Below are 11,798 nucleotides of genomic sequence, written 5' to 3'. Positions count from 1 at the left end.
TTGCAGCAAATTTGAAGTATTTCTCCTTCTAATTCCTTTACCTTGAAGCATCTGTTCATATTAGAACAGAATTTCAAGAATTTCAGGGTTAAATAAGTGGTGATGACTTTACAGATAAGATATGATTATATTCCGGATATAAGTGTTATTCTCTTATACTGTATATTATATATTCTTCCTTTTCCCCATAGTAAAGAGAATTACTTGAGACCAAATATCTACACCTGTCAGGTGTCAAATGGAAGGGGTGACAAAACTCGTTAGTGCTATGGTCAGGATCTATGTATACAAATATGATAATATTTTTCCATACATATACTGTAGCTTCCTTTAAATTTAAGCATTTTTAGAAATGTCTTTTGCAATTCCAATGGCTACAGTCACGGGAGCTACATTGAAAACCAGATTGGAAGACTGGGTGACCTATGCCATGGCCATACCCACCGGCCGGCTCGGCGAGAGAAGTGATCCTGAGCCTGGATTAGCCCTCTAAGGATTTAGAATACTTGCTGCATGTGCCTTGGGCCTGGTGGACAAGGATATAGGAACTTTGTCGACTGATATTTTCGTATAATTCATCATAAAGAGATTTTTTATTCCAAATTTCGCCGAACCTAATGTTTCAATTGCTTCTTTTGCCAATTTTCACTAATACTTATCGAGACTTTATGATGTATTATACAAAATCATTAATCATCAAACTTCGATATTTATTCAAAATAATACCATGAAATCCTCTAACGATTGGTTCTCTATTTAAATACAAAGAAAAGCTAATGCTTTGAATGACCTTCGGTGTAACGTACAAATTCACTTTCCCCAGATGTGACCTAGGGTCATATGTCGGTTGCACACGGAGGTTGCCGAAGGTGAGAATAGATTCTCTTAATAGCGTTAGTTACAGAACAGGGTTTAAAGTATCGAACCCTGAATTCTCTAACATAAGAGAACTTATATATGAATGTAAACTGATCATAAAATATGATAATATGTGAGATATTAGGTAAAGCCTGGAAAGGACCAAATTCTGATAATTCTTGAATCATTATTTATTAAACAGATCGTTCTCAATTAAATACCTGGTCCTCTGTCGTCTCATACCTGTCTTGGTGTTCCTGGAACCCTAAGTGCCCTTTATTGTCACTCGACTTTCTTTCTGCATAACAAAAAGGTGTGCTTTCTCTTCTGTATTTTAATGCATATTTATTAGTTTTAATCCTTTCATATATGTTTGTATTTTTTATTTTATTTTTGTCTGAGTCATGTCAATGTTTACAAATTTGTTTGTCTTTTTTAAGCCTTGAAAATGAGACAATTGTGGTTCCATAAACGTCGCCAACTGTAATTAAGGTATCTGAGTTCAACATGTCTGTCCTTCTTCATATACATACATATATATATATATATATATATATATATATATATATATATATATATATATATATATATATATATATATATATACATATATATATATATACTATTTATATATATATATGTATATATGTATATATATATATATATATATATATATATATATATATATATATATATATGTGTGTATGTGTGTGTGTATGTGTGTGTGTGTGTTGTGTGTGTTGTGTGTATGTCTGTAGAAGATAGATAAACACAGAAGGCAGAACAGCATCTAGTTAAATTTTGGGAAAATCTCGGATTAAAAAGCCTGTAATAGCGGACGAACCTCGTTAGATACAAACATCAAATATTACACTGATGCTGCAGGATGTAATTCTGCCTTCTCTCTCTCGTGTGAAAATCACTTAGAGCTCGAGACACTTCCGGTATGCTGCGCCGAGCTCTGGGAAAAACGGGGCAATGAATTTTTGGAATGTTGGACATTCCCCCGAGTTACAGACCACAAAAATGTGTGGTGGCAGATATTCTTAATAAAATAGAGGCAGGTGCTTGATATCGATTAAATAAACGGGAAAAAGTGTTGCGTTGTACAGTAGAGAAAAAGAAGAAATCCCTTGCTTGTGTTGCATCATAAGTGCGTTACCTCTTGCTGTGTCGGGAACCTTGAAATATGACAGAATTCACTTGAGGGAATAAAAACGGGGCGTATCGAGAAAAAATGTATCATTGCGTTTAAATAATCGAATAAAAGGTATTTAATGAGAATTCTTCGGAAAATCCAAATCCTTTCCTTCGTGGATTATTAACGAAGAATAGCAGTTGTTCTGGGTAATTTAAAGTGGTAGATGGTAAAGAGGAGGAGTAGAAGTGACGGGTTCTGGGTTTTTATGGTGAATAAAAGTCAAGGAGCTTTAAATTCAGAAACGTAGCCTGATTGTTAGATAATTGTTGTTCAAAGAGCATTATCTACAAATATGCTTTGGGAAGATTAAATGAACGACACGTGTTCTTTAGAATAATGTAATCGTAAAGAGTAGTTGGAAAAGGAACTTGATGGATGTGATGTTAAGAAGATAAGAGATCATATGTTATGAATATTAGTTTACTATATAAGTACAGCATATCTGACCATTACCTGATTGAAATGTATCTGATAGAATTGAACCTAATTGAAGCACAGGGTTCAAAACATGACAAAATGAACGTGAAAACAAACATCAAGGTTTTGAAAAAGACTTAAATGAGGAGGAAGTTCAAGAAATATGAACTGTGAATAAAATAAAGCAGGGGAAAAACCGAATGGGGAATTCAAGTCTCAAGGTTAGGGTCAATGGGACAGCTGAGTGGTTGCAAGTACGTACTTTGGGAGGTAACTAAAAAGTATTTACAAGGAAAAAGGACATTAAGGACTTTATTTAAAGTGACAAGAACAGGAAAAGTCATACTTATACTTGTGCGCAATAATATAAGTAAGATTTAAGGAGGAAGTGAAAGAAAAATGTGAACGGATTAGATATTTTGGGGTGAAAGCGAACAAGAACCATAACAAGGAAAATTAGTATTACTTTGGAGAAATGATTGCAGAGAAATGATTATTCAACAATTTCTTTAATCAAACATAAATTTGAGATGCGTTGCTAGAAATATCACCTAGAGATTATTGAGCAAGCATTTTCAAAGCTTACTGAATGTATAGGATGGCAGTGACAAACGAAAATCTTGCAGAAGTAAAAGGAATTAGCATGAATCTGGTACTGCTTTGGCAACTGTTTGTTTGGGGTGCATGGAAAGCAAACAGAAAATAATGAATGGACAAGCACAGGAACTAATGGAGCTGCATGTGAGACTATGAGGCAGTGTTGAGTGTTTAATTAAACTGAAGCCCAGGTTGTGTAAGGTATGTTTGGATCATGGCGACTTTCCAAAAGAAAATGAGAGAAAGGAATTTGTGGCGCTCGAAGGTATGGAGGTAACTTAGAATTATGGAGCATGAAACTAATAAGTGGAACATAGAACGTTTTAGTGGTATCATCACATAGAATTTGATGAAAGAAAATTTTTAAGTGGCAGGAGGAGGAGGAGGAGGAGGAGGAGGAGGAAGAGGAGGAGGAGGAGAAAGAAGAGGAGGAGGAGGAGGAAGAGGAGGAGGAGGAGAAAGAAGAGGAGGAGGAAGAGGAGGAGGGGGAGGAGGATGAGGAGGAGTTATTGAAAAGCAGGGTCCTTAACCAGAGACACGCACGAATTTTCACAACAGAGCAATAGATGGTTCCGTGTGTAAAGTACCGACTCACTGCCAGTCAGCTATGTGTGTAGATGCATAAAGCTGCTTTTGACCTGGAAATTCTTAGCACTGAGGACCGTCCTCGATTCATCAATCAATGGATAAATTTACAGATTTTTCCGTTTTGTTTTACTCTCGAGCATCTACTACCAGACTTGTGCACCTGATCTCTTTGGAGTAGTAGTTCTAGAAGGTGCTGCCCTCCGGATCTCATTGTCTTTTATAATGAGGCTGCTTCCTTATGCCTTTCTACACCTTGGCTATGGGCCACTACAATCGAGCAACTACTGGGTACATAGTTTATCATTCAGGTTGGCAGAAATAAAAGTGGGCTTGATGGATTATGATCAAAATCATACTGCTTCGACCAAAATATCGAAATCAGGTCTTCTCACTAGTGAGGCGTGTGTCATAGCCATCAGACTACGAGAGAGAGAGAGAGAGAGAGAGAGAGAGAGATGAACGAACGAGACTCATAAGATGACGTACTAATTCAAGGGTAAGCTGGACTCTGGAGTGATTCATGGTCAATGACATCATTAATTTACTTGAACTTCGGGTGTGGCAGAGGGATTTACGTAAGGGAAAAGGATAACTCTTGCGGTGTTCTTTCGTATATATAAAGGCCGTTCTGGAACCTGACTGACATAACGCAGTCAGCCTCCGTCCAGCAGAGATCCACTGGTTAAAAGATAAACATGAGATCTTTGGTAAGGAGGAAAAATGTTTGAGGACACATTTTGACACATTCGTTTATGTATATAAGTTTAGTTCTTATATTAATATTAGTGGTCTTAATTTATATTTAAAGAGATTTAAGATTTGATTTTAGTAGAAATCCCTGAACATATTAGAAATTCTTGTGTCAACTCTTGCTTTATTCAGACAAGTTCATCTGCAATGTTTGTCTTTTGTTAATTAAAAAACTGTCAAATCGGACATCAAAAGAATCTTTCACATAACAACAAACTATATTACTTATTTTATTCTCTCTCTCTCTCTCTCTCTCTCTCTCTCTCTCTCTCTCTCTCTCTCTCTCTCTCTCTCTCGCGTTCTTTCAATAATATAAATTTATTATTCTCTTCAGTTCGCCGTCCTGTTGGTAGCCTTGGTGGCTGACGCTGCTCCCGGAATCGGCTATGGAGGTCTTGGAGGCCTCGGTGGACTTGGCTACGGAGGCCTTGGACTTGGTGGTCTTGGCTTAGGCCTAAACGGAGGATATGGTGGTGGATACGGTGGCTACGGAGGTCTCTTGAGTGCAGGCAACTATGCCAACGGCTACAGCCATTCCGATGGTTACAATCACGGAAACCATATCCTGACAGGCTACGGAGGATCCGGTGGGCTGAAACATGGCCATCTTAACACACACTTCCTCGGGAAGCGAAGTGCTGACCCAGAGCCAGGATTACTTGGAGGACTCGGTGGTCTTGGCTACGGAGGCCTTGGACTTGGCGGTCTAGGCCTAGGCCTAAACGGTGGATTTGGCGGTGGATACGGTGGCTACGGAGGTCTCCTGGGCGCTGGAAACTATGCCAATGGATACAGCAACTCCAATGGGTACAGTCATGGAAACCACATTGGTAACCAGTACGGAGGACTAGGTGGTCTATCCCATGGTCATGCCAATTTGCTTGGAAAGTGAAGAGCTAACCCTTGACCTATGTCTGAATAAGCCTTCATACTGACCTTTGAAAGAACTTATTGATGGATCCATAAATATTCAAATTACCGGTTACGGGTATAAAAGAAACGTGAGCGTATGTTCCAATGACGTATGCTGGTAAAGCGTTTCTTATTGTACATTGAGAGTTTATAAAAAATATATTTTTATCTTTGCAGCAAATTTGAAGTATTTCTCCTCCTAATTCCTTTACCTTCAAGCATCTGTTCATATAAGAACAGAATTTCAAGAATTTCAGGGTTAAATAAGTGGTGATGACTTTACACATAAGATATGATTATACTCCAAATATAGGTGTGATTCTCCTTTATCTTACATTATTCCTTTTCCCCCCACCATAAAAGAAAATCACTTGGAGACTAAATATCTACACCTGACAAATGTCAAAGGGGAGGGGCGACAAAACTCAATAGTGCTAGGGTCAGGTACTATGTATACAAATATGATAACAATTTTCCATACATATACTATAGCTTCCTTTAAATTTAAGCCTTTTTAGAAATGTCTTCTGCAATTCCAATGGCCACAGTCACGGGAGTTACATTGAAAACCAGTATGGAGGACTTTGTGGTCTATCCCATGGTCATACCCACCTGCTCGGCGAGGGAAGTGCTGATCCTGAGCCTGAATTAGCACACGGAGGACTTTGAGTAATTGCTACGGGGGCCTTGGACTTGGTGGACATGGGTATAAGCTTCCTGGCGATTGATGATTTAGTATAATTCATCGTAAAAAGATTTTTCATTCCAAATTTCGCTGTGGCTACTGTTTCGCTACTGCTTCTTTTTACCAGTCATCCACTAATGCTTATCAAGTCTTCTTATGATGAATTATACAAAATCCTCAATCGCCATATTCCTGCTATTAATTTAAAAATAATACCAAGAATCCCTCTAACGAGTGGATCATTATTTAAATAAAAAGAAAAGCTAATCTTTTCAATGACCTTCGGTGTAATATACAAATTCACTTTCCCCAGATGTGACCTAGGGACGTATGTCGGTTGCACATGGGGGTTGCCGAAGTTGAGAATAAATTATCATTGTAGTGCTTAGTTACAGAACAGGGTTTAAAGTTCTCTAAACATACGAGAACTTATATATAAATGTAAACTGATAATAAAATATGATAATACTGAGATATTGGGTAGAGCCTCGAACGACCAAATTCTGATAATTCTCGAATCCTAATTTATTAAACAGATTGTTCCCAAATTAAATACCTGGTCCTCTTTCACGTCTCTGTACCTGTCTTGACTGTTCCTGGAACCCCAAAGTTCCCTTTATTGTCACTCTACTGTCTTTCTGCTTAACAAATATGTGTGCTTTCTCTTCTGTATTTCAACGCACATTTATTAGTTTTAGTATTTCACATCTATTTGTATTTTTAATTTCATTCTTGTCTGAGTCATTGTAATGTTTGCAAATTTGACTGTCTTTTTAGCCTTGAAAATGAGACATTTGTGGTTCCAGAAACGTCGGCGATTGTAATAAAGACATCTAATTTCGACTTGTTTGTCCTTCTCCCATTTCTGAGATATATATACACATATATCTATCTATCTATCATCTATCTGTCTATTTATCTATCTATCTATCTATCTATATATATATATATGTATATAGATAGATAGATAGACGGATAGATAGATAGATAGATAGACACAGAAGGCAGAATAGCATACAGTTAAATTTTGTGAACCTCTTGGATTACGAACCTCTTCAGATCCAAACATCAAATATTAGACTGATGCTGCAGGATGTAATTCTGCCTTCTCTCTCTCGTGTGAAAATCACTGAACTCCCGAGGCACTTCCGTTATGCTGCGCCGAGCTCTGGGAAAAACGGGGCAATGAATTTTGGAATGTTGGACACTCCGTGTTATACAGCCCACGAGCAATGTGTGGTAGCGAATGTTCTTAATAAAATAGAGGTAGATGTTTGACATTTGTTTGAATGAAAGGGAAAAGTATTTCCGTTGTACAGTAGAGAGAAAAGTAGAAATTATTGCTTTTATTGCATCATAGGCGCTACATCTAGCCGTGTCCAGAGAACCTTAAACAAGGATGACAGAATTCAGTTGTAGGTAGAAAACGGAATGCATCGAAAGAAAAGTAAATATAACATTACGTTTAAATGATATAGTAAAAAGTGAGAACTTCATTCAAATTACTTAAAAAATATGAATCTTTTCCTTCATGACACTGGTAAAGAAGAACAGCAATTGTTCTAAGCCATTTATAAGGTGATAGACGGCAAAGAAAGTGAAAGTATAAGTGACTGGTTTTGGGTTCCATGAGTGATTAAAAATTGTCAATTAAAAAACCTTGAAATGTGCTTCCTCGTTATAAAATCGTCGTTATAGAGAAGATTTTCCATAAATATACTTTGGGAAGAGAAAACGCGGCCGAAATATGTTAGTTAGAATAACGTAACCAAAAAGATATAGTTAAAAAAGAAATTTAATGGAAGTGAACTTAAGAAGATAGATTTGAAAAATATTTGACCATTACCCGATTGAAAATGTATCTGATAAAAGTTAACTCGTTCCGGAGGGTTCAAAATGTGACAGATGAACGTAAAAATAGACACGTTTTGAAAAAGAAGTTCAAGGAAATATCGACTGCGATTAAATATGGTGAAACAACAGAACCAGTGGGCAATTCAAGAAGTCTCAAGTCTGGATAGGGTCAATGGGACGACTGAGTGCTTGCAAGCACCTACTTTGGGAGGAGAAACTAAAAAGAAATCCACAGGCAGCGTTACAAAGGATTTTGAGGGAAGAGGACATTTAAAAGGATAAGGACAAGATAAAATTATATTTATACTTGTGCACAATAATATTAGTAAAGAAGTTAAGGTGGAAATGAAAGAGAAAAATGTGTGAACTAATTAAATATTTTGGGTGAATGTGAACAAGAGCTATAAAAGGGAAAATCAGTATTACTGGAAAGAAATAAATGCAGAGAAAATGATTATTAAGGCAAAATCTTCAAACAACACAGTTATGAGATACTATGCCAGAGTCATAATCTTGAGACTTTTAAGAAAGCATCACAAAGCTTCTTTGGTATATTGGATAACAAGGGAAAACGGAAATCGTGCAAAAGTAATAGGAATTAACATAATTCTGTAAATTCTTTTACTACTAATTCCTGAGGATGTAAGGAGGGCAAATAGAAGATAGAAAATGAACAAAAACCAGGAACTGATGCAGTTGCAAGTGAGGCAATGAGGTACGCTTTTTGAGAGTTTAATTCAACTGAATCCCAGACTGTGTAAGGTAAGTTTGCATCATGGTGACTTTCCAAAGGAATAAGTGAGAGGAATACTTACTGCTCTAGGGGATGGAGGTGACTTAGAATAATAGAGTATAAAGCTAATAGCTGGAATATAGAACGTTTTTAGTGGTATTATCACATAGAATTTGGTGAAAGCAAATCGTGAGAAGGAGGAGGAAAATGAAAATGAGATTTTTAGTGTTAGGACGACGTACTAGCAGTGATATTGAAAAGGCCGGGTCGGTAATCAAAGACGCGCATTAGTTTTCACGAGACAGTAAGGAATGGTCCTGTGTGTAGGGGGCAAACTCACTGCCTGTTAGCTATCTGTATAGGTGTCTAGGTCCACTCACTAGTGAGGCGAGTGTCATAACCATCAGACTACAAGAGAGAGAGAGAGAGAGAGAGAGATGAACGAACGAGACTCATAAGATGACGTACACAAGGGTAAGCTGGACTCTGGAGTGATTCATGGTCAATGACATCATTAATTTACTTGAACTTCGGGTGTGGCCCAGGGATTTACCTAGGGGAAAAGGACAACTGTTGCGGTATTCTTTCGTATATATAAAGGCCGTTCTGGAACCTGACTGGCATAACGCAGGCAGCCGTCGTCCAGCAGAGATCCACCGGTTAAAAGATAAACATGAGATCTTTGGTGAGGAGGAAGAATTTTTGAGGCCATATTTTCACACATGCACATTCGTTCATATCTATAGACATAAATATGTGTTTGGGTCTTATATTAATATTAGTTGTCTTGATTTCAAATGTAAAGTGAGTTAAGATTTACTTTTGTTGTAAATCCTTGAATATATACGAAATTCTTGCGTCAACTCTTGCTTCACGCAGACAAGTCAATCTGGAATGTTGGTCTTCTTTTAATTATAAAAATGTTAAATCTGACATTACAAGAATCTTTCACATAACGACTACAACTGCCTCTACTATTTCTCTCTCTCTCTCTCTCTCTCTCTCTCTCTCTCTCTCTCTCTCTCTCGTTCTTTTAATAATATAAATTTATTACTCTCTTTAGTTCGTATCCTGTTGGTAGCCTTAGTTTCAAGAGACGCTGCTCCTTTGTATCCGCTATGGAGGGCTTGGAGGACTCGGTGGACTTGGCTACGGAGGCCTTGGAGTGGTCCAGGCTTAGGCCTAAATCCGGAGGATATGGAGTGGATACGGTGGCTACGGAGGTCTCTTGAGTGCAGGCACTACGCCAACGGCTACAGCCATTCCGATGGTTACAATCACGGAAACCATATCCTGACAGGCTACGGAGGATCTGGTGGGCTGAAACATGGCCATCTTAACACACACTCCTCAGGAAGCGAAGTGCTGATCCAGAGCCATATTACTTGGAGGACTGGGTGGACTTGGATACGGAAGCCTTGGACTTGGTGGTCTTGGTTTAGGCCTAAACGGAGGATATGGTGGTGGATACGGTGGCTACGGAGGTCTCTTGAGTGCCGGCAACTATGCCAACGGCTACAGCCATTCCGATGGTTACAATCACGGAAACCATATCCTGACAGGCTACGGAGGATCTGGTGGGCTGAAACATGGCCATCTTAACACACACTTCCTCGGGAAGCGAAGTGCTGATCCAGAGCCAGGATTACTTGGAGGACTGGGTGGACTTGGCTACGGAGGCCTTGGACTTGGTGGTCTAGGCTTAGGTCTAAACGGTGGATTTGGCGGTGGATACGGTGGCTACGGAGGTCTCTTGGGCGCTGGAAACTATGCCAACGGATACAGCCACTCCAATGGGTACAGTCATGGAAACCACATTGGTAACCAGTACGGAGGACTAGGTGGTCTATCCCATGGTCATGCCAATTTGCTTGGAAAGTGAAGCACTAACCCTTGACCTATGTCTGAATTAGCCCGATTACTGACCTTTGAAAGAACTTATCGAGGGATCCACAAAAAATCAAATTAACGCTTACGGGTATACAAAAAACATGAGTGCATGTCTAACTGACGTTTGCTAAGAAAGCGTTTCTTATTGTACATTGAGAGTTTATTAAAAAAATATACTTTTATCTTTGCAGTAAACCTGAAGTATTTTTTTCCATAATTCCCTTACCTAGAGGCATCTGTACAAATTAGAATAGAATGTTAAGAATTGCAGGGTCAAGTAAATGATGATGACTTTACAAATAAGATATGGGGTATTTCGACTGCTGGTATTATTCTTTTCTATTTTAGCCTATTCATTTTCCCCCATGATAAAAGAGAATCACTTGAGAGTTTAACTTGGAATAACGGATATTTCTTTATCGTTGTAAAAATACCAAATATCAACAACCGAATAATGTTATTGTTGGTGATAATGAATGCCTGATTAAAACAAAGCATCTGCTTTCTTGTTGATAAGTTTTTCATATTTCATCATATATTTTTTTCAAGGTTCGCATCCATAACTTAATTATTCTCATATATAAATTTTAATAATATATGATTTTGTCTGTGAACAATGGAGTACAGGAAACAACATCACACTAGTTCTTTCACTTTTCACATTAAATTCCAAAATGCTTCTAATTGCTACGGGAAACGGAAAGCACTGTGATTTCACATACATCCTCCAAGTCCAAGAAAATAATTAGAATAAAAAAGTTTTATATTCCCATTCGGATCCATTTCAAAATTCATTCAAATCCTGTTTATCAAGCAGTCAACCCCTCCTTGAAATTTCAAGGAAACCCAATATTCATACATAGAGAATCTATACACAATCTTCGTCCAATTTTGTAAGCAGTTAAGAAAATGGATTTCTCATTCAGAGGAATACTATTTTATTTGATGGGATTGGGACTGGAACATAAAGTTTAGGTTAAAGGGCAAGCGCTGGGAACTATGAGGTCATCCAGAGTAAAAAGGCTTAAAAGGTGTAGCATGAGGAAAGCTCGCAGTTGCATTAGGAAACAATCGTTAAGACAGGGTGGAAAGTAAGCTGGAAAAAAGATAATACGGAGGAAGGTATAGTAAAAGGAATGAAAGGGGTTGCAGCTAGGGGCCGAAGGGACGCCGCAAAGAAACTCAAGTAATGCCTACGGTGCACCGCGTGAGGTGCACTGACGGCACTACTCCCCTAGGGAGTATTTGATGGAATATCTGGCTTCTGTCCATCACGAGGTATTTAGGAGAGTGTAGGAGATTAGGCTGATTAT

General features: G+C 38.1%; 2 protein-coding genes across 2 annotated transcripts; both read left to right on the top strand.

The window, feature by feature from the left end:
- The first annotated feature begins 4,290 nt into the window (after positions 1–4,290).
- On the top strand, positions 4,291–5,494 carry LOC136842076 (ctenidin-3-like). Its single transcript, XM_067109459.1, has 2 exons — positions 4,291–4,368; positions 4,746–5,494. Exons 1-2 carry the CDS (start codon positions 4,357–4,359, stop codon positions 5,301–5,303), a joined length of 570 nt encoding a protein of 189 aa, XP_066965560.1. The 5' UTR covers positions 4,291–4,356; the 3' UTR covers positions 5,304–5,494.
- A 4,298-nt stretch (positions 5,495–9,792) lies between these two features.
- LOC136841902 (eggshell protein 2A-like) lies at positions 9,793–10,477 on the top strand. Its single transcript, XM_067109324.1, has 2 exons — positions 9,793–9,910; positions 10,038–10,477. The coding sequence occupies exons 1-2, from the start codon at positions 9,793–9,795 to the stop codon at positions 10,475–10,477; spliced, it is 558 nt and encodes a 185-aa protein (XP_066965425.1).
- Positions 10,478–11,798: the final 1,321 nt, after the last annotated feature.

Source organism: Macrobrachium rosenbergii, chromosome 9, assembly GCF_040412425.1.
Source record: "Macrobrachium rosenbergii isolate ZJJX-2024 chromosome 9, ASM4041242v1, whole genome shotgun sequence".
NCBI lineage: Eukaryota > Metazoa > Arthropoda > Malacostraca > Decapoda > Palaemonidae > Macrobrachium > Macrobrachium rosenbergii.
Note: the sequence above shows the minus strand (reverse complement) of the source record. Positions and strands in the feature narration are given on the sequence as shown.